At 35.3% G+C, this 26499-nt stretch overlaps 2 protein-coding genes across 7 annotated transcripts; both read left to right on the top strand.

Annotated features, from left to right (window-relative positions):
- The first annotated feature begins 1804 nt into the window (after window positions 1–1804).
- On the top strand, window positions 1805–6430 carry LOC145093708 (protein NLP8-like). 6 transcript variants are annotated; one of them, XM_079031938.1, is made up of 7 exons: window positions 1805–1968; window positions 2140–2242; window positions 2333–3388; window positions 3601–3645; window positions 4145–4924; window positions 5022–5145; window positions 5266–6430. In XM_079031938.1, the coding sequence occupies exons 3-7, from the start codon at window positions 2486–2488 to the stop codon at window positions 6081–6083; spliced, it is 2670 nt and encodes an 889-aa protein (XP_078888064.1). In that variant the 5' UTR covers window positions 1805–1968; window positions 2140–2242; window positions 2333–2485; the 3' UTR covers window positions 6084–6430. The 6 variants fall into 6 exon arrangements, with proteins under 6 accessions (XP_078888064.1, XP_078888062.1, XP_078888059.1 ...); XM_079031936.1 differs by having other exon boundaries at window positions 1805–1972; XM_079031933.1 differs by having other exon boundaries at window positions 1805–2038.
- Window positions 6431–6755: 325 nt separating this feature from the next.
- LOC145093709 (pentatricopeptide (PPR) repeat protein) lies at window positions 6756–9430 on the top strand. The gene is made up of 2 exons (XM_079031940.1): window positions 6756–7575; window positions 7662–9430. Exons 1-2 carry the CDS (start codon window positions 6974–6976, stop codon window positions 9067–9069), a joined length of 2010 nt encoding a protein of 669 aa, XP_078888066.1. The 5' UTR covers window positions 6756–6973; the 3' UTR covers window positions 9070–9430.
- Window positions 9431–26499: the final 17069 nt, after the last annotated feature.

Raw genomic sequence — 26499 nt, 5'->3', positions numbered from 1 at the left:
TCATTTTTAGGAAGGCTTCTTGTGTCACCTTTAAAACTGATACTAAGGAAGAGTTCGGGTTGTTTTGGGCGATCAACAAACGGGTTTATGGTCTCCAACTTCCAGCGCTAAATCAACAAAGAAAAGTAGAAGAGGGGATTGTTTACGTGAGTTTTTGGGGTGCCTCATGGGAAGAATATGTATGAGATTATATGGTTGTAAATTTGTACTGTGGGTCTCATGTGATGTGGGCAATAGTTTATGTTGTACACGTGGCATGCAAAAGTTCTTTTCAATTGTAGTCTTGGAAAAGAAACGTGGGTTTTAGCCAATTGAAGTTATGCCCATTTGTTCTTATATAATGATGATACTCAATAAACTAGTTGTGACAATTGAGAGATGCTCCATGTAGAGCAATAGGCATTAACGTACAACCACTATTTTTCATCATGAATCCTTGTATTGTATGATATTATTGCTTTCTATTTTATGATAATCGAGATATGGGGTTTTCTAGGTGATGTACGCAAGTATAACTATTAATATATGTATGGTTTTATGTTGGTTAAGTAAAACTTTGTCGTTCCAACTAATGAAGGTAGTTTAATTAAACAAGTGGTTAGTAGTGTCCCATTTGTATCTATCTAAAATATACGCATGTTGGATTCGGCTCAATCCTTTTAATAAAAGATTGGGCCGAGTTTAATTGAAATTCAATTAAGAGAACGAAAGTTATTGATCCAAAGTATTCATTGCCTGAAACTCAAATTTAATCTCATTCCATATTTCACAAGCAGCAGCTAGTTCAGGACGCCATTTGGTTGTTACATCATGACTCGTTCGACTCTATTGAGGAGCTCCACTACCTCTAGTGCGAGAAACCAAATGTATCAAATGCGAAATGTATAAAGACATGTTGATTTTTAATGCATGCATTCTTGTGTTTTGTCACTTTCCACGCGACGAATTCAAAAACAGTATGTCCCGTTGTGAAACCCTCACTCCTCAAACCCACGAGAGGGGAGACCCCAGTAAGATCCAGAAACTTGTTTCCTCCTATCCATCTAAAGACAAAAATGTCAGTGTGGATCTTCCATCCAGTGAGTCAGTCAAAAAGTTCACAAAATTCACAGTTGCTTCTTTTTTAACGAAAATATTTGTATGCTGATAGACGTCAAAGAGAACATCCCTAACCATAAACATGTCGGTATTTGAAGTCTGAAAGCTCTGTATAACGAACCATATATATCCAAACATGCATTGCGGTTAATTGGGCATATCTGTTGACGTGGGAATAAGGAATCACGAGCCAGTATCGAAAGATAGTACGGTATTTCACAGGAAACATATATTGGCTGAGACCATACATTTAAGACCATCAGTATTGATGGTTAGCAGAAAATCATGAGCATGAGATGCTCGAAAACACTCAACAACTGTTTTCTGTCCGACAGACATGTTCAACTCGACTTCCATATCCATGATAATTTTTGCTAAAAAAAGCAAAACCCAAGGTTTTTATGGGATTTACGAAGATATCATTATTAGTGAAACCGCTATATCCGTTCACGAGTTGCCATCCTGAGTTTAGCATAAAGACAGGATGCTTGGCTTTTGTCGATTCAATATCGAACCCACTCGCCCTTGCCTAATAGTTCCAAGTTTCAACTTTCTATGTTTGCTGGATAATAATCAGATTTTGAACTTTTAGTTTTTCCCAAAAATAAAACCAATGATTACAACCGTTTGTGTAATTGTGTAGTAAAATGTAAAAGGGCAACAAAACAAAGCCTGCTTCCTTTTATAGGCGGTAGTAAAATGGTTTTCTGTTGTGTTCTGACGTGCACATTCTATTTTTGGAATGAGTCCACCTCATTTCTCAATTCCCGTAGCCATTTCAGAGCAATCCTCTTTCTCTCGGAGTCTGGGGTTCGCATAGTTTCGAGGTTTTCAACTCGCTTCTTTGTCAACTTCCTTTGGTCGGTAATGGTCGGTAATTTTCCAAGCTATAAGCACCAGATATCGATTCAATTTTACAGTTTAGGGTTCCTTAGTTTTGGTATTTTTTTGCTTGCCAACTATTAAAATTCAATTTCCTTAATAGTTAAACTACTATTTCATTGATTGGTTGTATGTTTGGTCATTTCTTGGATTCTTCAGCCAGTAAGAGTCATGAATCTGAGATTGGATTTATGTTATTGATATGAACATCTGTGGCTTTCCGCAATTCGCAGCTGGAAGAGGCCAATTTGTTCCATCCCAGGTTTGTTTTATACTTATTCCCCTTTAAATATCTTCAGAAATCACTTGGCTTCTGCACCGATTAGTATTTGATTTTCGTCTGCCGTGTTAGCTTCGTTGAATTTGAGTCTCCGACACATATTACGACTTGGTGAGATCGAGATAAAAAAAAAAACTCCACGGTGGGATCGTATTATCGTTGAGTCTTAAAAGACTGAAACTAGCAGATGTAGGAATTCTAGTTTCGCTGTGAACAATCTTCAAAATGGAATTCCCTTCCCCACCAAAAGATAAGCCGATGGGTTTCTGGGCTTCTCCGAGGCCTCAGATGGAGAATCCTTCATCCATGGATGGTTTCACAAGGCCAGACGACCCATTCAACAGCTTCTCTGAGCTCATGAACTTTGATACTTACGCTGGGTGGTGTACAAGTCCTTCAGCAGCTGATCAGATGTTAGCATCTTTTGCCCTATCAGCCGGCTATGCACCCTATGATTACACAAACTTCACAGAACAAGTCAAATCCGGTTTTCTCCCAACTGATGGAGAAATTAATGGCGTAGAAAGAGTATCCTTTCCTACCCCAGACACCCAGTTCACCATACCTGTGAATTCATCTGATGAAAATGGAAATGGAAGTTCTTGTCAACAGAAAAAATTTCAAGAAAATGGAAATGGTATCATCCATAGGTCACCAGGTGGTCGACCCCTTGCTGAAAAGATGCTGAAAGCATTGTCTTTGTTCAAAGATTCATCTGGAGCAGGGATTTTGGCTCAAGTTTGGGTTCCAATTATGGAAGGTGACAAGTATATATTAAGCACATGTGAGCAGCCTTATTTGCTTGATCAGATGCTGGCTGGATATCGAGAAGTTTCCAGAGGCTTCACGTTTTCAGCTGAAGTGAAACCTGGTGGCTTTTTAGGGCTTCCTGGTAGGGTTTTCAGCTCAAAAGTTCCTGAGTGGACTTCAAATGTTTCCCACTATAATAAAGGTGAATACTTGCGTAAAGATCTTGCACTTAGTCATGAAGTCCGAGGATCTATTGCTCTACCTATTTTTGAAGATGACTCATATGATACATCTTGTTGTGCTGTTCTTGAACTTGTTACAATGAAAGAGAAGGCTGATTTCAGTGCAGAGATGGATCATGTTTCACGTGCTCTTGAGGTAAACTTTTTGTTACTCATAGAAAGAATATGTTTGGAGTTACTGTTTCTTTTGTTTCTTTGGTGAAGTTACTCTAATCCTTTGGTAAACCAACTGTGCTGTTAATCTTTTCTTGTAAAAGATCATGCACTCAGTCTTGATTTCTTGTTTTCTGCATGGTTTGTGAATCTATGTTGTAAAATTATAACCTCTGTTTTTTTTAATCTTTGCAGAGTGTGAACCTGAAAAGTGTTGCACCTCCTCGACTATATAAGCAGGTATTTGATGAATAGGGTGGATTTTATTGCAAGGTTAAATAGATTTCCTTTGTATATATAATGTCAAATTGTTTAAATGTCCCATTGTAGTATTTCTTACGAAACCCAACTAAACCCTTCTTGAGCACAATTCAAATCTGGATAATCATCTATGAAATGTTTTGTTTCTTTCATGAGATAATTAATGAACTCGAATCCATGTTTTTATATTATTTTTCCCTGATATTAGATCCGGGAAAGCTGGAAAACTTTCTTTCTTAAACAGTCAAAAAAAGTATAAATGACCATTTTACCCTTGTGTTTCTTTTGCATGTAGTCCACTATGCTGCTTAGTTCCATATACTATGTTGCATTATAGGATCAACTTGAATGTGAAATGTTGATCTTTTGATAAACTCACTCAACTCTCACTTAGCTCCATAGGAGAAAATGACCATTTTACCCTTATGTATCTTGGAACGCAAAGTCTTGATTTTTTCTTGGATCATCATTTTTGCAGTGCCTCTCAAAAAACCAAATGGCTGCACTATCCGAAATAACGGATGTTCTTCGAGCAGTATGCCATGCACACAGACTACCCGTTGCCCTAACATGGATCCCATGTAGCTACAACGAAAAACTCCATGACGAAACCATAAAAGTACGTGTCGGAGGGCGAAAACGTAATTTCAACTCATCAGAAAAACCAATCCTATGCATCCAAACTGACGCCTGTTACGTCAACGAACGAGAAATGCAAGGCTTCATTCAAGCATGCAGTGAACATCACCTTGAAGAAGGACAAGGAATTGCCGGAAAAGCCCTTCAATCAAATCACCCTTTTTTCTACCCTGATGTAAAAGACTACGATATTCGCCAATACCCACTTGTCCAACATGCAAGAAAATTTGGCCTAAATGCTGCTGTTGCAATTAGACTCAGGAGTACTTACACTGGTGATGATGATTATATCTTGGAGTTTTTTCTTCCTGTTAACATGAAAGGCTCCACAGAACAACAACTTTTGTTGAATAATTTATCCGGGACTATGCAGAGGATTTGTAGGAGTTTGAGGACAGTTTCGGAAAGTGAATTGTCAGGGGTAGGTGGGGGTGTGGGTGGGGGTGGGGTGGATGCTGGCTTTCAGATGGGGGTAGATGAAAGTTCATTGCCACTTGAAGTATCAAGAAGCTCTTCTGAGAAGAAATATGTTGAAGGGAGTTTGATTCCTGGTGATCAAGTTTCTGTTAATGGCACTGAATCTGTTGATGTTAGGATTGGACCTCGTCCACCTGATCAGGTAATATTACTTTTTTAATTTTATATATATATATATATATATATATATATATATATATATATATATATATTGACTTAAATGTTGTGTTGACTTGTAGATGGTTGGTGGATCAAGGAGACAATCAGAGAAAAAGCGAAGTACAGCAGAGAAGAATGTTAGCTTAAGTGTTCTACAACAATACTTTTCTGGAAGCCTTAAGGATGCTGCTAAAGCAATTGGAGGTAATAATAATAATATTTTACAATTTGATTGGGAGGTTTTAAAATTATAAGTACGTTATTATAAGACTAAACATGTTATAAACAACAATGAAAATCGGTTCTTGTTTTGTACTTTTGTAGTTTGTCCTACTACACTGAAAAGGATATGCAGACAACACGGGATTTCCCGATGGCCATCACGAAAAATAAATAAAGTAAATCGTTCGTTAAAAAAAATACAAACGGTTCTCGACTCAGTACAAGGAGTGGAAGGCGGGTTAAAATTCGACCCAACAACCGGTGGACTCGTACCCGCAAACCCGGTCAACCAAGACACGCAAAAGTCAGTCAAAGTCGAAGACGAATCATACACGATAGTCAACAAGTCAACTTCCATCCCGATCGTGACAAACTCCATAAACAGTTTAAAAACTCCATGGACGTTTTCGAAACCAGATCAAAGCTCGGGTTGTGATGACATGGACACGTGTGATGACATGGAGAAATCCAACCAATCAACTTCTTCCAGCATGACGGATTCGTCAAATGGGTCGATGATGAATGGAAGTTCATCGAGTTCTCCGGTTTTTAAATCACCAAAAAACGAAATGTTGTTTGGAGATGAAGGGAATAATAATAATAATAATAATAAGATGATAACTGTAAAGGCTACATATAAAGAAGATACAGTAAGGTTTAAGTATGATCCTTTGTCTGGATGGTTTCAACTGTATGAAGAAGTTGGGAAAAGGTTTAAGATTGAAAGAGGGACTTTTCAGCTTAAGTATAAAGACGATGAAGAGGAATGGGTTTTGTTGGTTTGTGAATCGGATTGGATCGAGTGTTTGGAGATTTTGGAGTTTCTTGGGACTCGAAATGTTAAGTTTCTTGTGAGAGATGCTACTTTTGGGATGGGCAGTTCGGGCGGGAGTAACTGTTTCTTGATGGGCAGTTGTTGAGATCCGGGCGGTTTATGGTGTTTTTTTTTTTTTTTTTTTTAATTAAAAAATAAAATGGTTATTCTCATGGTTTTTCATTGTTTCCTGTTTGAAGGGCCAAATGGACTTTGGGTTTTTTGGTGTTGAGAAGTCGGGAAGCTTAAGGTTTTTAGTTAAATTTGAATAATCATGTGTAATTGTAATGGTGTTGTTGTAACATGTTACATGTATAGGTATGGAGAAGGTGATAGGAGTAGTTGGAGTTTTTTTTTGCTTTTTTCTAGTTGTTTAATTTAAAAGTTGGAAACTTCGGCTTATGTTGAATAGTTTTATATAAGCAATAGTTAAACCATACTTTTTAAGTGAAACTTCTTTTATTCTCGATTATAAGCACTCGTGATTGAACCATTGTGGGCTTTTATTTCTTATGTCAGCTTATACTGTTACTTATGGAAAGTCTCTTTTTTATTAGGTGGATGGTGGATATACAACTTTCTACATCAGTTTAATATGATTCATATATGATTTGAGCATTGTTGTTCATACCTCACTGACAATCTCTCATATATATATACTTAGATAAAAGATAAACGAAGCAATAAATATGAATTTTCATATTGAAAACCATAAATGCTTTATTTATATTAGATCAAACTTCGTAATTGTAGACGAATGCAACATGAACTTTAAATTTTGGTCAAAGAGTTTATTCTTGAATCTCTTGATTTTGTCACGATGTTCACTTTGAAGAGCTCTACTACATTCGTTTAATCTTTGAGGTACAATTTGCAACTTCAAAGTCATTAAAAAGACCTATTTTTAGGATTTAGCCAATGTTTCTTGTAGAACTCAAAAGACCCAATTAAAACTCAGCAAAAGGCAACTAATCAGAAGAGTTGGTATGTTGATGCATGGACAAGTTATACCTTCAAAAGCTCTGCAATGTCGGTTTAAGCTCCATCAATCGCCTTTATTCTACTACCACAAGAACCATTAAATATCCTCCATCAAAACCACCTCCAGAAAAATTTCTACACCTTTGTTCAAAAGGTCGAATCACTGAAGCATTCAAGACCTTCAGTTCCGAAGTATATTCTGATCCATCTCTCGTTTCTCACCTCCTCAAATCATGCATACAACTCAACTCGCTCTCGCTTGTCCAACAACTCCATTCGTTGATAATCACGTCCGGGTGTTCTTCAACCAGGTTCGTCACCAACCACCTCCTCAATACTTACCTGAAGTTCGGTCAATCACAGACTGCCCACTCATTGTTCGACGTAATGCCCAAGAAAAACATCATGTCGTATAACATATTGATCGGAGGTTTTGTGCAAAGTGGCGACTTGGATACAGCACGCAAAGTGTTCGATGAAATGCCCGAAAGAAATATCGCAACATGGAATGCCTTGATTGCAGGTTTCACCGATTTTGAATGTAATGAGGAAGCTTTGAGACTTTTCTCGGAGATGCACGTTTTGGGGTTTTATCCCGATGAATTTACTCTTGGCAGGTGAGATCAATAATCAATTCTTCATTTCTTTTCAACTTTTTTCAAAAGTTTATGCCTTTCTTACATCTTGAATTCATCAATGGCAGTGTTCTTCGTGGATGTGCTGGCTTAAAAAGCTTAACTTCTGGCCAACAGGTTCATGCCTATGCAGTTAAAACAGGAGTCCAAGTTAATGTGATTGTAGGGAGTTCACTTGCTCACATGTACATCAAATCAGGAAGTTTATCAGAAGGAGAAAAGGTGATAAAATCCATGCCCTTTCATACTGTAGTTGCTTATAACACACTTATCACAGGAAGAGTTCAAAGTGGATCTTCAGAAGAAGCTTTAAATCAATACTACATAATGAAAATGTCAGGATTTAAACCAGATAAAATCACATTCGTAAGCATACTAAGTTCATGTTCCCAGTTAGCAACACTTGGTCAAGGTCAACAGATTCATGCAGAGTCAATAAAATCCGGTGCCACGTCATCAGTTTCTGTCCTTAGTTCCTTAGTTAGCATGTATTCAAGATGTGGGTGTATTCAAGATTCTCTAAAAGCATTTTCAGAAACAAAAATCCCGGATACTGTACTTTGGAGTTCAATGATTGCAGCCTATGGGTTTCATGGAATGGGAAAAAAGGCGCTTGATTTATTTAACTTAATGGAAAAAGAAGAATTAGAACCGAATAATGTCACGTTTTTGAGCTTACTCTATGCTTGTAGTCATTGTGGATTGAAAGACAAAGGGATTGAAATTTTCCATTTGATGAAAGAAAAATACAAATTGGAGCCTCAATTAGAACACTACACTTGTTTAGTTGATCTCCTAGGGCGATTTGGTCATTTAGAAGAAGCGGAAAATGTCATTAGAACTATGCCCGTGAAGGCGGATTCGATTATATGGAAAACCCTTTTGTCCGCGTGTAGAATTTATAAAAACGCTGACATGGCAAAAAGAATCGGTCAAGAAGTCATTAAAGTCAACCCTAATGACTCGGCATCATACATCCTACTTTCCAACATACAAGCATCCGCTAAAAAATGGGAAAACGTGTCGGATTTTAGAAAGGAGATGAGAGATAGAGGGGTAAAAAAGGAACCCGGTGTAAGTTGGTTTGAGATGAAGAACGAGGTTCATCAATTTTGTATGAGTGATAAATCCCATAAAGATTCGAAAAAAATCGATCTTTATTTGAAAAAACTTACTTTAGAGATGAAGTTATTAGGGTATAAACCGGATATGGGGTCCGTTTTGCATGATATGGATCTTGAGGAAAAGGAAGATGATTTGGTTCATCATAGTGAGAAATTGGCAATTGCTTTTGCTTTAATGAATACACCGGATTGTGTTCCGATTAGGGTTATGAAGAATTTACGGGTGTGTAATGATTGTCATGTTGCTATTAAGTATATATCGGCGATTAAAAAGAGGGAGATTATTGTTCGTGATGCTAGTAGGTTTCATCATTTTAAAGATGGTGAATGTTCTTGTGGAGATTATTGGTAATTTAACAAGAGGTTATTTTATTGTTATGTTTTGTGATATGAAGTTTTAGTGGACCTAAAGAAATGAGAACAATACTTAATTCGGGGAGATATAGAGTATTGTTTATGTTTGACTTAATAGTTAATACATACAAAATGTCTTAATATGTTAAGTGGAAGAGAGGTGACTTTATTTATTTTTATTTTTCGAGAAAGAGAGAGGTGGCTTTATCTTTGAGACACTATTTTTTACCATATCGCCTTTTGCCTTAAATCCTCCCCTTCTTTTATCTTCTATGCTATAGGTTCAAATCCTTATATTGTAAGATTATACATTTTATATTGTAAGATTCTTTTCTATATATTCCTTTTGTTCATTAAAATTACAATCGCAACATATGCCTTTATTTATAGTTTATGAAAGTGGTTCACTGTTAGGCTGCATTTGTTCCATGGAAGTTGATTGTATTGTACTCATGGACTTGGACAAGCTCTTTAGAGTTGTTTTAGATGATGAAGAGAAGGTGGGTCTTTACATTCAAAACGCGCTATAAAGATATATATTCAGAATTTTATATGAAATAGTAGAATTAAAAATAGTCAAACAATCATCAAGAAACATCTTTAGTATTAGTGTAAACTATAAAAAATGGAAACTTATTATTTAGTTTAGAGTAAACTAGATTATGACCTTACGGGGGAATATATTAAAAAAATATATAAAGTCATAAAAAGCCAACACAATAAAAAAATAAGATAAATTACCATAAAGAGACTTCGTGTTATTTATTATACTGAAATATCTAAAAAATAAAATAAAATGTCAGATTATCTGTAATCATTGTAGGATCTTTTTGTAGACAACTTATTTTTGTTTTATTAGTTAGACGACCTTCATCGTCACATATGAGTACCTTTAAGTCTTTTTTTTACTTGTCACGTAAGAAACAACTACATATAACCAACCATGAGTGAAGACGCGTCTACGCAAATACAATCCAATATTTGATAATGACTGTCCTTGACTCCCTTTAATGGTCATAGCAAAAAAAATAACTATGGGGATTGCCTCTGCTGAAAATGGAAGGAGTTTTCTTATCAGACGGAGTTAACTTCATGCGAGGTATATAAGTAGTCTCATTGAAAAATCTACCAGCTATAATCCGTGTCTCAATGACATTTTTTCCAAGCCTAACAATTTGTAACCCAGTACCATTGCATAGACCTTTGGTTTGGTTGATATTATGAGGCAACATAATTGGAACACTTATTTTTAGTGTAAGTTTATGGTTGAGAATTCCATGTCTTAAAAGCATTCAACACATCCGGAGAGTAAATTGATTCCTCAAAACAATCTGATGACTCTGTTTCACATAAAGAACCTGAAGTCAGATAAGTTTTTCCTTCATCTTTCATCAATCCTAACAGGTAGTTGTTGATAGCATCGACATCTTCATTTGTAGGGACCAAAATAACTTTATCTTGAAAATATGATGGATCATCAAGATGGTCACTATCGATACAATTAAATGAATATGGTCACATGTAGAGCGAACGATAATGTCTTCTGGAAATTCAACTTCAGCTTCACCATCATTAGGATCACCAATATTACATTCACCAATTTTAAGAATCCATCAACAAATGCTTTTGTCTCATCCAAATCATTAGTTGGACAACCAACTTAAAGCCTCATGTTTACTGTTAAACGTAAAACGATACATTCAAGCCATAATCTGGATTAATGCAATGAGCCTTGCACAGTATCCGTATGATTGTCTCTTTGTATTACTGGAAGAATTTGTCTAAAGTCAGCTCCAAATACAATAGTCTTGCCTCCAAATGGTTTATGTTTGTTCGATTAACGGATACTGTCTCTAAGTGTCTATCAAATGCTTCAAAACAATGATGATTCATCATTGAAGCTTCATCCCAAATTATAAGTCTCGCTTTATTCAGTAGCGCAACAAGATCATTGTCTGGAGAGACTAACAAAATGAATCATCAATCAAGTTAATTGGTATATTAAATCTTGAATGCGTTGTTCTGCCACCAGAAAGCAAGAGTGCTACAATTCCACTTGAAGCAACATTGATAACAACTTCACCTTTGGATCTAATAGCAGCAGAATTTTCCAAACAAATGTTTTTCTGGTTCCTCCATAACCATAAAGGAAAAATATATCACCTTGTTTGTTGTTAACCACATTCATAATGGTGTCATAACCATTTTTTGCTTGGTATTTAATTTGGAATGCAAATATTCAAGAATAGGAGGATCATAGTTAAACTCATATTGAATTAACACAATTAATGACTCTTGAATGTATGTATGATCAGGAAATGACATGTTGAGTGTTTGTTTCAAACTCAGTCCACAACCCAATAATGATTTCTTAATTTATGACAACGTAAGGTTGAAAATTGCATCCGGTTTTAACTTTAAACTTTAAGCCAGAAAATGCAATAAACAACGAAATCATGTACACACACACACACACACACACATATATATATATATATATATATATATATATATATATATATATATATATATGTGTGTGTGTGTGTATGGATTTTGTTAAAAAAAATTTAATGAGGGAAAAAGTTGTAAATTTTTTTGCTTTGTTTCTCTGTTTTCTATGCATAAGGTATAAATGGTGCAAAATGACTATTTTGTAAGGTATGTTTAGCAAGATATATTCTATTATACGGGTGTTTTAATAACATGTAAAATTGGATTAACATGTGCAGATTTTTGTTAAAATTGGACCGTTTTGGATTTTTTTTAGATCCATGTATGATATGCAAAATGAAGATTTTAAGAGCAATTTATAACAAGTTACTTTCGTTAAAATACGACTATGTTGTGGAGATTAAAAGTGTAAAAGTCTGATCAACTCTTTCATTAATGATTTAATGGTTTGTAATGATGACATTTTGGTAAAAATAAGACTATGTTGGCAATGTTAAAATGGTAAAAATGATGTTTGTTTTCCCAAAATACTTCAATTAAAGGAAAATGTTGACATATTGTAAAAATGGATTAACAAAAAAAATCCTAAAATTTTTATTGTTTTCGAAATGAATAAATGGTAAAAAGAGGGTGTTTTGAAATAATGAAAAATCGTGAACAAAATAGAATTTTAAGAGTAATTTATATCAATGTATTTCCATTTATGAGATTAGTTTGACATATAAAAAGAAGGGTTTAAAATGAGATTTTTTTTTTGTGAAATGGTAACAAAACGACCTGATTAGGCTTCATATAAGAATTGTGCAAAAATATCATTTTTAGAGCAATTTATAGTAACGTACTTCCATTAAAGGGGGCATTTGTATACAAATAATAATGGAATAAAGTTAGGACATCCTGTTGAAAATGGATACTTTTTGGAAGGTGAACTTGAAAGAAAATATATATCTATTTTTGTATCAGGTAATAATTGTGCTAAAATGTCATTTTTAGAGGAATTTATGACAATTTACTTTTCCCCGACCAATAAGAAGTTTGTCATTAGATGGCAAAGGACAAATAGAAGTAGTATGGCATTCAAATTTCTTGAGCATGTCGTTGGCATATTTTCTTTGTGTTAGAATAACACCAGAATTAGAGTATAACACTTCTATCCCCCATAAAGAAATTTAATGATCCAAGATCCTTAATTTTGAAGGTAGTGTCAACAAATTCTTTAAGTGTTGAGATTTCTTCTTCATTGTTCCATGTAATCATTAAATCATCAACATATACAACAACAAAAGTTTTGAACGATACCATTGTTTTGTGAAAATGAGAGTAATCATTTTTCGAGTGTTGATAACCTCTTCCCTTCAAGGAATACGATAATTTGGCATATAACTGCCTGGAAGCCTACTTCAAACAATATAATGATTTTTGCAGTTTGCAAGCTTGATAGGGGTTGGATGATTGAAGTCTTGTAGGTGGCTTCATGTAGATCTCTTCATCTAAATCACCACGTAAAAATGCATTGTTGACATCTAGTTGAAACATTGGCTATCCTTTCTTGATAGTTGTAGCAATGAGAGCATGAATTGTTGTCATTTTAACAACATGGAAGAATGTTCTAGTATAATCAATGCCTTACTTTTTGAGTAAAGCATTTGACAATCAATCTTCCTTTGCATCTTTCCACACCCCTATCGGCTTTATATTTAACTTTATAAACCTATTTACAACAAATGGGTTTCATTCCTTTAGGAAGATCCATAATTTTCCAAGTATTATTTGCCTCTAAAGCTTCAAATTCTTTTGTCATGGCTTCTTGTCATTCATGTATAGAAGTAGATTCTTCATAGGTTGAGGGTTCAAGATTTTTATCAATGTTTCACATTAATTTTTTGCTAGCTACAAATAAAGTGTTAAAACAAACATGTTTGGGAGACATAGCTTAAGTAAAAGTGTGCATACAAGTAGAAAAAGAAGAACATGAAAAAGGACTTTCACTAGAAGCAATCTTGTAGACATAATCTTGCAAATAAAATGGAGTTGTGATATTTCTTGTGCTTCTTCTAATTGGTTGAGAATGCTGATTATTTGAGTTAATGGAATGTGGATGAGAGGTAATGGAAGAATCATTTGGAGTGAAAGAATCAAGTTGTATGCTAGGGGAATTGGATTCTTCAGCATGAAGGGTATTTTCATCATTTGGAAATAATGGTGTTTGAACTTTGTTTTTGAGTTGATATATGAATATTTATTCATAAAAGATGAAATCCATTGATATTAGAACCTTCTTTGTATCAAGATTATAGAGTTTATATGCTTCCTTTCCAAAGGGTAACCAATAAAAACACAAGGGACGAATCATGGTTGAAACTTGTCTCTGTTGTGTTGTCGGGTACTTGCATAACATAAGCAAACAAAAGTCATTAATTGATCATAGGAAGGTTGTTTTCTAGTAAGAAGAAAGAGTGGACTCTTTCCCATGATAATCTTTGAAGGAATATATTAATGAGATAAGTAGCAGTGAGGACACAATCTCCCTAAAAAAATTTAGGAAGCTATGATTGAAAGAAAAGAGCTCTTGAAGTTTCCAATATATGCTTGTGCTTTCGTTAAACCACCCTATTTTGTTGGGGTGTAAAAATACAGCTGGTTTGATGAATTATGCTCTTTTGCTGAAGAAATAGCTTGGCTTCATTACTTGATCCCAACTCAAGTGCATTATCAGAATTGATCATCCTTAGTCTTATCCCATATTGAGTTTCAACCATTAGAATAAACCCTTTTAAAACACCAAATACATTACTCTTTGTGCTTAATAAATGAGTCCATGTAGTTCTTGAGAAAATTTCAACAATTATTGAAATAAGATTGATTATTATAAGTTTTGGTGAGGTAAGGACCCCATATGTCAATGTGTATGAGTACAAAAGGAGATGAAGAATGAACGGTGGTGTAATTAAAATGAAGTTTGTGTTGCCTAGCTTTAGACAAACATCACAAGATTTATCAAAGATATCATTCTATTTATTCAACAAACCAACAGTTTTCAACATGTACATGGGAAGACATCCAAGTCTATTATGCCATACAGAAACAGAAACATTACAAGAGAATGATTTACAAGTAGAATTTGAAAACAATACAGACGAATTAGAAGTGTTATCTAAAGTGACAGAAAGAACAATTCCTTTGGTTGTTATTGGATTTGAGTGAATGAAGTAAAGACCAGATCATTGTTTACCAAGAACTTGTTTACCAAGAACTAGTGGCCTTTTCTGAGAAAGGTCGTACAATAGCAAACAATTTTTTTTAGAGAAAACAACTAAAGATTTTATGAAACGTCCCTGAAATAAGACCCGAAAATTTTATTTTTAAATTAATAAAACCAATATCCCAAAAACATCATTATACAAATCCAGATAAAACAAAAGTATTAATCATCATTTCAAATCAGAATAATCAAGAAAATGCGGAACAAGGTGGTGTGTGCTCTGCAATCATCCTGAGCTCTTCCCTTTGGAACTGGAAGTACCTGAAACATAAAATGAAAACCGTAAGCAAAAACCTTAGTGGGTACCCCAAAACACCACATACCATATATAATAAACACATAATGGGCCCCACCTGTCATCAGGCCCCGCTTGTTATATAGATCGGGCCTCGCCTAACATACATATAAACACATATGCATGCAATAATCAGAAAGATACATAGAATACAAAATAATCATCAGGCCCCGCCAGTAGGCATACAAGTACATAATATATGCAAGAGTCACACAGACATCTAGCGCCATATCATAACATAATCATGGGCCAGCATTGGTGCATTCGACCCGCTAAACACAGTAAGGAAACTTACCCCGCACTGCTGAATCACACTGATAAATCTATGGCTGCTGGTCCGACAAATCTCCGAGCTACCAGTACCAAATAACATCCAGTTAATAACTGGATTACAATCCATAACCATTAGTCCAAAAACTAGGGTAAATAGACCATTTTACCCCTTACCTAGTTTGATCCAAGACTAAGGCCCAAACCTACAATCCAAAAGGCCTAATTATCAAAATAATCATCCAAGGCCCAATCATGACCCAATTTTCCAAATTGGGCCCAAACCCCTTCATGGGCCTTCAACCAACAGTCCAAAAATATCATTGGCGCAAAACAAAACCTCAAGGCCCAACATGGTCCAAAATTTACGGTCCCAATTCCGACAACAGGTTCTCACGTCGTGACCAGAAGATGATCACGTCGTGAGCACCAACTCGACTCATTCCCGACTCAGCGAGTCAACTTACCTTGTCCAAAATGATTCCAATCCTCTTCACATCACAACCCAACCTTGAGTCACATCATGACCTACTCCGGACAAAATAGAATGGATGGCCAACTTCTTCACAATGTGACGGTCCGAAACCTCATGTCGTGAGATCTGAACAGAGTAGCTTAAAACATTAAGCTCTTAATCCTTACAACCATGAATTGGGACTTACTAAGGGGTCCTCCTTTACCCAAAGGATGATAAAAAGGTTTTTCATTCATGCATGTCAAATGCATGACTCAAACTCTTACTAGACCAAAGTGGGGAAATTTAGATCTAGACTCAAACTTGGAGTCCCAAACTACACAAAAACTCGGATCCAACGACTATGTTGAAGAGAATAAGTCAATGATCCATAAAGTTGCCAACTTTATGGAACCCATGTAAGAAATCCCACTCAGACATGCAAAAAGGAGCTTATATCTTAGATCTAAAATGAAATAGGTAGAAAGGTCCAAGATTGATGACTTACAATGGTCCAAAAGCTCCAAGAGATTGCAAGGTGAAAGCCAAAATGCCAAGAGATTGCTCAACCAAGGTCTTCTTCCACTTCAAGTAACCAAAAACCACTAAAGAATGCTTGAAGGATCTCCAAAAATGCTTAAAATCTTCAAGAGGGTCAAGATTAGGGTTTTCCAGAGGCTTAGAGGGTGAGAGAGGCCGAGGATGGATAACAAATACCCGAAAATTAGGTTTTTGGGTCATTAAGTCGCGCTCACGTCGTGAGACCTTATGCCTCACATCATGAGTTTTTAGAAACGTTGGCCAACAAGTTAATTGTAACGTCTGTGTTTCTGGGCTAGGCATTAATGTTGATGTAATAGTCTAGGTTAACCTTTGTAACCCGTTTAGAAATAATAAAAATTTATTATTTGAGTATTATGTGTTTTATGCTTAATTGTGTGACTTAAATGAATTAAGGATAAAAATAAGCAATAAAATAAAGTGTTAGATAAACCTAATAGCTATAAAGGAAGTTGCAGTGGTCGTGACAAGGTTTCTGAATATATAAAGAGTGCCGAAATTCGAGTTATAACGAAGAAGTTATTACCTGTCGAAGTTTTGCGACAGAACCGGTACGACATTGCGTGACGTAAATAGTGAATTTATGATAGGGCGATATTTAGCCTTAGCGATCTAAAAGAAATTCGTAGAGTTCGTTAAACTGAGAGCGTGCGTAGAAAAAACGTCCAAGTCTGATTTCGTATGAGGAAGTTGTGACAACCCGAAATTTCTTCCATTATTTTTAACCCACATCTGTTAAAAAATTTTAATTTTTATTAAACTTTCCGTCAACTTCTTGGGTTAAGTAAATTAACTAAAGTTATAGCTATAATTACATACGGGTCAGAAAACCAAAAATCGCGCGAAAAACTCACGATTCCTCGAAAAACAAACGAGTTCATGGCCAAGACAAGTTTACGGTCGTAAACCCGTGTACGGCCGTAAACCATGTTTACGGTCGGTGTAAGGTGGACCCCATCACCGACCATACCCCTGGCCTATAAATATTGGATCCCCACCCTCATTTGAACATTTTTGGCTTGAAGCACCAACTTTCTCTCTCTAAACCTCTTGACCATAAACACCATAAAGCCCTCCTTTCACTCGAAAAACGCCATAAATCGTCATTTGGGGCCATTTAGGAGCCTTTAGAACAGTTTTTCGTCGAAAACAAGCACCCTTGTTCTAGAGTTTACGGCCGTAATCCCCCAGATCTTCAAAAGCCGTAAACCTAGTTCACAGTCGTAAACCCAATTCTCGGCCGCAAACACTATTTACGGTTGTAAACCCCCTTTATGGCCGTAAACAACTCTTTCGTGGGGAAACGCCGTTTTCCTCGATCCAACCAAGTCTCGGTAACATTCCTTAACAGAAACCAAGTGTTTATCTAACACTTTATCTAACGAAATCGCTAATTTAGATACGTATATGTATTTATTAATATTAGGATTCCGTTAAGTGCCACGTGCGTCGACTCAAGGATCTTCTAGTTCATTCCTTTGCAACTAACCAACTGTGAGTTTATACCCGTACGGTTTTATAAGTTTTTATAACGTTTTCAGGGGGAATACAAGCCAAACATAAAGGTTTTCACAAGTTAAAAACTGATGCAATTACAATGGTTTTACATCAAACTTTTAGATAATTTATCCCTTTTGTAATATGCGGAGCATAAGGGACGCTTTCTAAACATAATTGCATAGTTTTCAGAAGAATACATGAACATAACATACCAATCAAACTATAATAAGTATAGTTTGGGGAACTCTTTACCGGTTTTACAGATTCAAACTTCGTACAAGTCGAACACATAAACTATGACAAATTTAGTTTACCCATTACCATATGCTTGTAACAAGAGTATTTTACTAAATAATTATTTATACTCTACAACGTATACAAACGATTACGAACTCGAGAACACTGAACTACACGTAAACTAGTTAATACAGGATTGTGAGACCTATCTTCATGGTACCCTGTAGCACCTGATTCCTGGTATGTATTATAATCTAAGTATTTTTGCATTTTTAGCTGGAACTTGGCGAGTTGTAGGCCCGACTCGCCGAGTAGAGACGAGATATTGAGCACGTTTAAGTTGGTGACTCAGCGAGTCCATATCCTGGACTCGGCGAGTCCGCCAGTCTGGAAGAAACCCTAGAATCCACGGGCTTTGCACCCTATTTAAACCATGTTATGAGCCCCAAACTCGCCTCCTTCACCCTCAGAGCATCATTTAGCAAACCCTAACCATTCCTTGAGCATTTTGAGCATTTCTTGTGTGAATCTTGAAGTTTTGAAGAGAAGAAGGAAGCTAGATCCAAAGGAGTAGAAGGAGATCCAAGATCTTGCACCCACTACAGAGTTCATTGAGGTATTAATCGGATTCCTTCTGTTTCTATGATTGATTCTCCATTATAAATCACATTTAGGCCATTTTTTCCATTTCTTAGCTTGAATATAGTAGAGAGATCGCATTGGGTTGAATAGCTTTCGGATCTAGCCATGTTTCAGTAACAAAAACTTAGATCTAACACCTTTATGGAGCCATCTTGCATGAAAGCCCTAGACTTACTCTTTTAAGTGCCTTTTGAGCCTTTAAATTCCTTTTCATGCATATGTACACGTAAAGTTGGAAACTTTACGTGGTAACCAAGCCTTAAGAACCCAGATCTATAAGTTGTATGCATTGGTATTGAGCAGAATCAACTGTTTAGAAGTTGAATGCAACCGACTCGGCGAGTCGTTCTTCAGACTCGGCGAGTCGAGTCGCGAGTTCCCAAGTTTTCCCCTTTTATGTATTATTCCGTGTGGAACCAGTGAGTTATAGGTGGAATCAGTGAGTCGGAGATCGAACTCATTCATGGAGGGACTCGGCGAGTCCAAGGCAATCTTCATATCTCAAGAACAGACTCGGCGAGTTGTTCATACAACTCGGCGAGTCACAGTCGGAGTGTTCATAGGTTGAAGGAGAACTTGATGAGTTGTTCATACAACTCGGCGAGTCGGATGCAGATTGACTAAGTGTTAGTATCAAAGAGGAACTCGGCGAGTCTATGCCAAACTCGATGAGTAGTAGCGAGCAGAATTGAGAAATGAGAGTAGGGACTCGACGAGTTGGTGGCCCAACTCGACGAGTCAGGTCAACTGTATGTTGACTTTGACCAAGGGTAAAATAGTCATTTTACCCTCAGTATAGTTATCAGTATTTGATTGAGTGTACTTATGGAATTTGTAGTCGGGGAGATACCGGAGCAGCAGCAGATAGATTCCAGAGCAGTTCATTCAGCAACCAGACTACGAGGTGAGTTTCCTTCTAGTAGGAATGGGTCTTTGGCCACAAAGTCGGTCTGATGCAGTAGTTAGATGGCTTGATGTCTTTGTGATTCAAGCATGTTTTGTGTTATGTGTTCCAGACTTCGGTCCGATGCAGTATGCAGTATATGTGCTTATGCTAGTTGATATGTTTATGTTATGCTACGTTATGCTTAGTCAGTTTTTGGACTTTGGTCCGATGCAGGGGACAAGGTCCCAGTCAGTTCCGAATTTCGGTCCGATGCAGTTAGTTCCGGACTTCGGTCTGATGCAGGGGACAAGGTCCCAGTCAGTTCTGGACTTCGATCCGATGCAGTTTTCGGATTTCGGTCCGATGCAGTTTTCGGATTTCGGTCCGATGCAAAGGGCAAGGCCCTGTTTAGTTCCGGACTTCGGTCCGATGCAGTGGGCAAGGCCCGATATGAGTTTTATATGTTATTGTATGATATGTGGTAGTTTGGGGGAGCTCACTAAGCTCCGTGCTTACAGTTTCTGTTTTGGTTTCAGGTACTTCCGCAAGTAAAGGGAAGAGCTCAGGATGATGGCATCGCACACACCACAACTTCAGTTTTTGTGTCATGGGGGTTGATTTAGCTTCTCATAGATATGATTTGATACAGTCTTGATACAGTTTTCCCGTGATACTTTGTTATGGTTTTGAGATATTGATGTATGGGTTTTTATTTTATGGTATTGATCTAATGATTTTAGTAATGATTAAACAAAAAATTTTGGGTCGTATTTTGGGATGTTACATACCCCTCAAGGTATTGGTAAATCCTCACCTTTAGTATAACCAGAGTCTCCTGGAGGGAGAGCGTGAAATTTGTGAATAGATCTATTCGGGACCGACGATCCCACACCTGAACTGTTAGCTACAGTAGGCAGACATGCATGGGGTGACAAATTTTGTAATCGTACGACGCCTAAAGAAATGTCAAGGAGGTCACCGGTCATATTAGCATGGTTATACGACTCACAATAAGTATAAACTAACCTTTATTTACGGGATTTTCCTTCTTCAATAGTTTTATTTTAATTAATAAGACTACCTACTTACTGGAGGGTATTCCAGGGATACAACATTTTGTTTTATTTTAAGTAATAAAACTACCTCACTTACTAGCAGTAGCCAGGGTTTTCAAACGAGACGTACCCTACTTACTGGCAGTAGCCAGGGTTTTCATACGGAACGTACCTTACATACTGGTGATAGCCAGGGTTTTCGAACAAGACGTACCTCACTTACTGGAGGTAGCCAAGGTTTTCAAACGAGACGTACCCTACTTACTGGCGTTAGCCAGGTTTTCGATAGAACATACTTACATATTGGTGATAGCTAGGGTTTTCAAACGAAACATATTTTACTTACTGGTGGTAAACGGGGTTTCGATACAAACGATATTTACTTATAATGAAAAGAAATCGTTTGTACAAATTCAGTGACTAGTTTCCAATACAAAAACATGCTTATGAACTCACCAGCTTTATGCTGATACGTTTTCAAAACCGCTTGTATTCTCAGGGAAACGATAGACGGAGCACGATGGAGTGGTGTCTTTTACTTTTGTTATATATATTGATGTGTACAAACTATGTTTTCAAACAGATGTAAATATTTATATTCTAATGTAATGGTTGTGTTTACTTTGATTACTATGATACGATTGTTGTGATACTACGCATGACGTCACTCACCCTCGGAAGTTTTTGCCGTCCGTTCTGACGGTTCGGGGGTGTGACAGAAGTTATGATTTTTCTAAGTTTCAGCTTAGCAGTATACAACCCGAAGTTCAGATTTGAGATCGAGTAATTTCTAGCCGAAACAATCTAAATAAGAATTGAATATCTCATTGATAGTAGTGCAACGGAAACATAATATACAATTTAAATATAAATAACAATAAAATAAATTGGTATTAGTTCAGAAAACTGAAACATAATATACAATTTAAATAGTAAAGAAAAATATTGTAATCAAAATAAATTATAAATATACTTAGACTAAATGAAATATAAGTCATAAACTAAAAAGAATATCTGGTTGACACTGCTTCTTGTTTTCTTCATGTGCTCAAGCCTATTGAATGTTGGTTTGTGACTTTTGGAGTTGTCTTTGACACTTCTCATGTTTACCATTTTTACGCTTTTGTAGATTACCCTTCTTTGACTTTTGAAGATTAGCATCCTGAGACGAAGTTGTATCATGCTCTTGTGTAGCAACACAATTTGTAGGTATCATGAAATATTGGAACAAATTTGCAAATATAATAATTAAAAAGAGATAATAGAATAAGGCTGGAGGGTGTGGTGTCACCGAAACCGCACTCCCTCCCCCGCCACATCAACGTCATGTCATTTTTTACCACACAGGTGTGGTTTCTTGCCACACCAAGGGAGTGGTGCCACACTTTCAAAAGGCAAAAAAGAAAAAAAAATCAATTCATTTATGCCCCCAACGGTCACATCCACCAACAACCCATCACAAACGACGGTCGCACTGTGGTCTTGGCCGCACCTGACCGCACCCTTGGGGTGGTGTTCTTGGTCTACGTGGCACAAAGTGCGGTCTGGGACCGCACCCACACCCTACAGCCTAATAATCAAACCTTTTTAGGAAATTTGAGACAAAAGTATTAAGTGACTCCCCAACATTTTTGTGTTTGGGGGTTTCACATGGTAAAAGTGCAAACTCATTTTCCACAATTTGTAGGTATGATGAAATATTATATTAAATTTGGAAATATAATAATAAAAAAGAGATAATAGAATAATAATCAAACCTTTCTAGGAAACTTGACAAGGTATTTTGGTCAAGCTATAAAAGTATTAAGTGAATTCGTAACTTTTTTGTGTTTGAGGGTTTCACTTTCACATGGTAAAAATGCAAACTCCTTTTTTCTCACTCTCTTATAAAAGTATTAAATTTGAAAACTCCTTTTTCCTTGCCGAATACAAGGGTCATGACATCAGTGCCCAGATTAAGCTTCAAGTCCCCACTTTTGATTTCTCATGTTCCATCTGAAAAGTAATGAGGTCAAATAAATGGTCAGATACAGGGCCGGTCCAAACGTATATGGGGTCCGAGACGAAAAGCAAAAAAAAGCCTTTTAAAGACAAATATAATAAAAATTCAAAAAAAAATTTCATTTATTTTTCACTATAAACGCGTTCAATTAGAATTAACAAACATATCAAATTATTTATCTTTTGAGCTAGTTTGATTTTGAACCAACTTTAAGCCCTAAAAATCATTTAGGTAATAATTTTTTATATAAATCATTAAACAACCCATAAATTTTGGGCCCCCTGGTGACGTAGGCCCTAGGCGGTCGCCCGGGTTGCCCACCGTCTGGACCGGCTCTGGTCAAATATCATGTAGTTAGAAAAACAAAATCGTCATGTACATAATTTTTTTTTTTTTTTTGCATGAGCAGTGTGTAATAGTAAAATTACTAAAATATATCCCGCGTAATTATGTAGAACAACATAACGAAATGGTCCCATATTTTCATTAAATATGTTGGTTATAATAAGATGTCATAGACACAAACCCAAAGAAGGGTTATCATGGGCAAAATTGTTAGAAACACAATGGAACAATGAAAATTATAAAGTTGAGAGTAAGAAAAAAATAGAAAGTTTCATTAAACATACAAGCTTATATGCTATGACTTTGACATTAGCATCTACAATTTCGGTTGCTTTTGTTTTGAAATGCTTTAGACCACATTAATGACCGGGGGGGTGGGGGGGGGGGGGGGGGGTTATCATCTTCCTCAATTTCGTTTTTTTGAACCTTGTATTCAATACAAAAAAAATAATAATAAAAAAAATAAAATAAAATACAATGTTTATCACTTTATTCATTATAAAAACAAACACGTACATAAATACCCACGATTGAATAGTAGAATGAACTTACCAACTTCTCATGTATTAGTGAATATTTGCTTCATCCCATCTAATGATGATAATGTAAATTGCCACACACTAATTTGTTCCGGGTAGTGCTATTTTGGATCATAGTTTGATGATTTTAGCACTCAAATATGATTTGCTTATACATATAAACAAGGATACCCTCCATCGTTATAAGAACCTAATCATAATTCATACATTGGGTAAATTTTTGAAAACATCCATTTCTATAATTGTTTTTAGCATAGGGACCATTTATGTACTCTTTTTCAGCCACAAGATCAATGACAATGTATATTCTATGTTGCTATTATTTGTAAATTACATAATAAACCAAATATATTTGTTGTAAAGATCTTGATTAGGGCCATAAATCTTTGTGTCATCCCACCAAAACACACACATATAATTGATATAAAGTACAGATCATGGCAAGAATGTTGATTCATTTATGGATTCGTCTTTGGTGTTGATGTATCATGTTTAAAGAAAACCAAAGGTTTTCTTATATATAATTCCAAAAAAATAGTTTATATTGACATTTATATATTGTTTAGATGGTGAAAACCTTTTAAACTCAATGCTATAATTAGATATTGTTTCTAAAGTGTTGCATTAATAAGAAAAATGATATACTTATATAGTTTGATTAACTGTTATATATTTTGATTACATGATCAATTGACCAAATAAAGGTGCAAGGTGAGATTTTGAAGTGCCTTGTTGCACGCAATGTTTTAAAAACCGGTTTTTTAGTTGAACCGGTATGGTGACCGGTTCCCGGTTCGACCGTCGGGTGAACCGTTTTCTATATTTTTCATGTATTTTTTTTTCCTACACATCATACATATAGAAATTATGAAGTTGATGTTTACAAGTTCAAACATTAAAAATCCATATAAAAATAAGTTGTAGATGAATCCAAATACATTAAAATAACACTTAACCATAAGTTTTAGTGTTTTACATCAATCCATATACGTCAAAAAGAAAATAAAGTATAATACTGAAACGAAATATAGTTTTTGATAAATACAAACATATCAAAAGAATTTATAACATTACCATATGTTTTTATTTAGAGAAAAATAAATAGATTTGAAAAAAATCACCAAAGTTTATTATGTAAATGGTTCTTTTTCATGTGTTTTTATTCGATTTAACCGGTTCAACCGGTTTTTTCTAAAAACCGGCCGGTTCAATCCGGTTCAGAAATCAATGTAAAACCGGAGATATTTGAACCGCTCTCTCTCCCAATTCCCGGTCCAACCGGTTTGACCGGCCGGTTCAAACCGGTTTTTAAAACATTGGTTGCACTTATTATATATCTTGAGTGCACAAAACAAATGTATATGGTTTTACAAGATTACCCTTCACCCATACAGTAAAGTTTACATATACCAACACAATCCATAAAACAATAACAGTCATATCTTTTTTATTTTATCATGTCTATTATTTACTTTTATACATACATAAAACATTATATCGAGACCATAGAACTTTAAATTCATATGTTTTGTTCCAAATATGAAAATAAAATAGTTTTAGTCACTTGCCATGTAGTTAATAATTAATATAATTCTTTTTGCTATTATACATACATAATAAATAAAACAATGACCATTACATACTCAATGTCATATTTTCTTCTTTTAATATGACTATTTTTTAGACATACAACATAACGTAAAAGTGACCATAAAATACTTATAGTCACACCGTTTTCATTTAATCAATAATAAAATAAAACATGACATGGACACGAACACTTCACGTCACCATATCTATTACCTTTTAGCTGCATAATATTTTTCATATGACTATATATATATATATATATATATATATATATATATATATATATATATATATATATATATATATATATATATTGTCTATTCTAAAAAACCATTAATTTTTTTCCCATAAATCAAACAATAACATGGCAGATGGTGCCATTTGGCCATACACCTCGATTGTGGCCAAAATTTGTCACATTCATTATTTTTAAGCATGTCTAACTTTTACAATGATAACACATGCATAGTTAAATGTAGCGATATAACAATTCAGAACTTGATTAATGCCAATTTGTCACACTTTACATCAAAATCGCCACATTTTTATCAAAAATGTAACTACTCTGTTTTCGAAAAAGTGACTGTAAGTCATTTTTCCATAGTGAAAGGAGGTAGTCTTTGATTTCTTAAATTTAATCATCGGATGTGAGGAATGCCTTTATTTTTCTTGTTTATTGGTTTTATAATGAACTAGGTGAGGATGGAAGTGGTGGTGTCAGAACAAGTAGGTGGTGAACAAAAGGGGTGGATATTGACACTGTGTTTTTCTTTCACTTAAGTCACTACATTTTATTTAATTTCTCAATTTTGATAGCAAAAAAGTGGCGTCGCCAAAAAAAAGTCACATCATCATCCTATGCTAGTGTCACGTCATCAAAGACCGACACATCAGTTGGCAATTAGGTTGACCAGTCAACTTGTCAACATTGAAACCAATGAGAAAATATAGTGTCAAACTTACTATTTTTTAAAAAACTTAGTGTTTTAATTATAAAGAAAAATAACACAATGTTAAAATCGAATTTTGTATAAACTTAGCGTGTTTTATGCAATTAACCATTTATTTAATTCTTATGATTGTAATGACATATGGTAGTTTAAAATGAGAATGGGATGGATCATTGTTTAATCATGTTTGATTATCATAAATGGTTAATTGAAAAATATATAGTGACATTGAAGATGACCAAAACAAAACCATTTTTAATTAAGCCTATAATGGTTAATCAAACATTATGTTGGGCAAATATAACGATGCCATTGATACGTTAAAACAACTAAAACATAAAAATCATATTGTTTATAGTGGAAACAAGAAGCTAGAAAATGACCAAATA

This window comes from Lactuca serriola, chromosome 3 (assembly GCF_051521515.1).
Source record: "Lactuca serriola cultivar US96UC23 chromosome 3, Lser_US96UC23_V15, whole genome shotgun sequence".
Lineage (NCBI taxonomy): Eukaryota > Viridiplantae > Streptophyta > Magnoliopsida > Asterales > Asteraceae > Lactuca > Lactuca serriola.
Note: the sequence above shows the minus strand (reverse complement) of the source record. Positions and strands in the feature narration are given on the sequence as shown.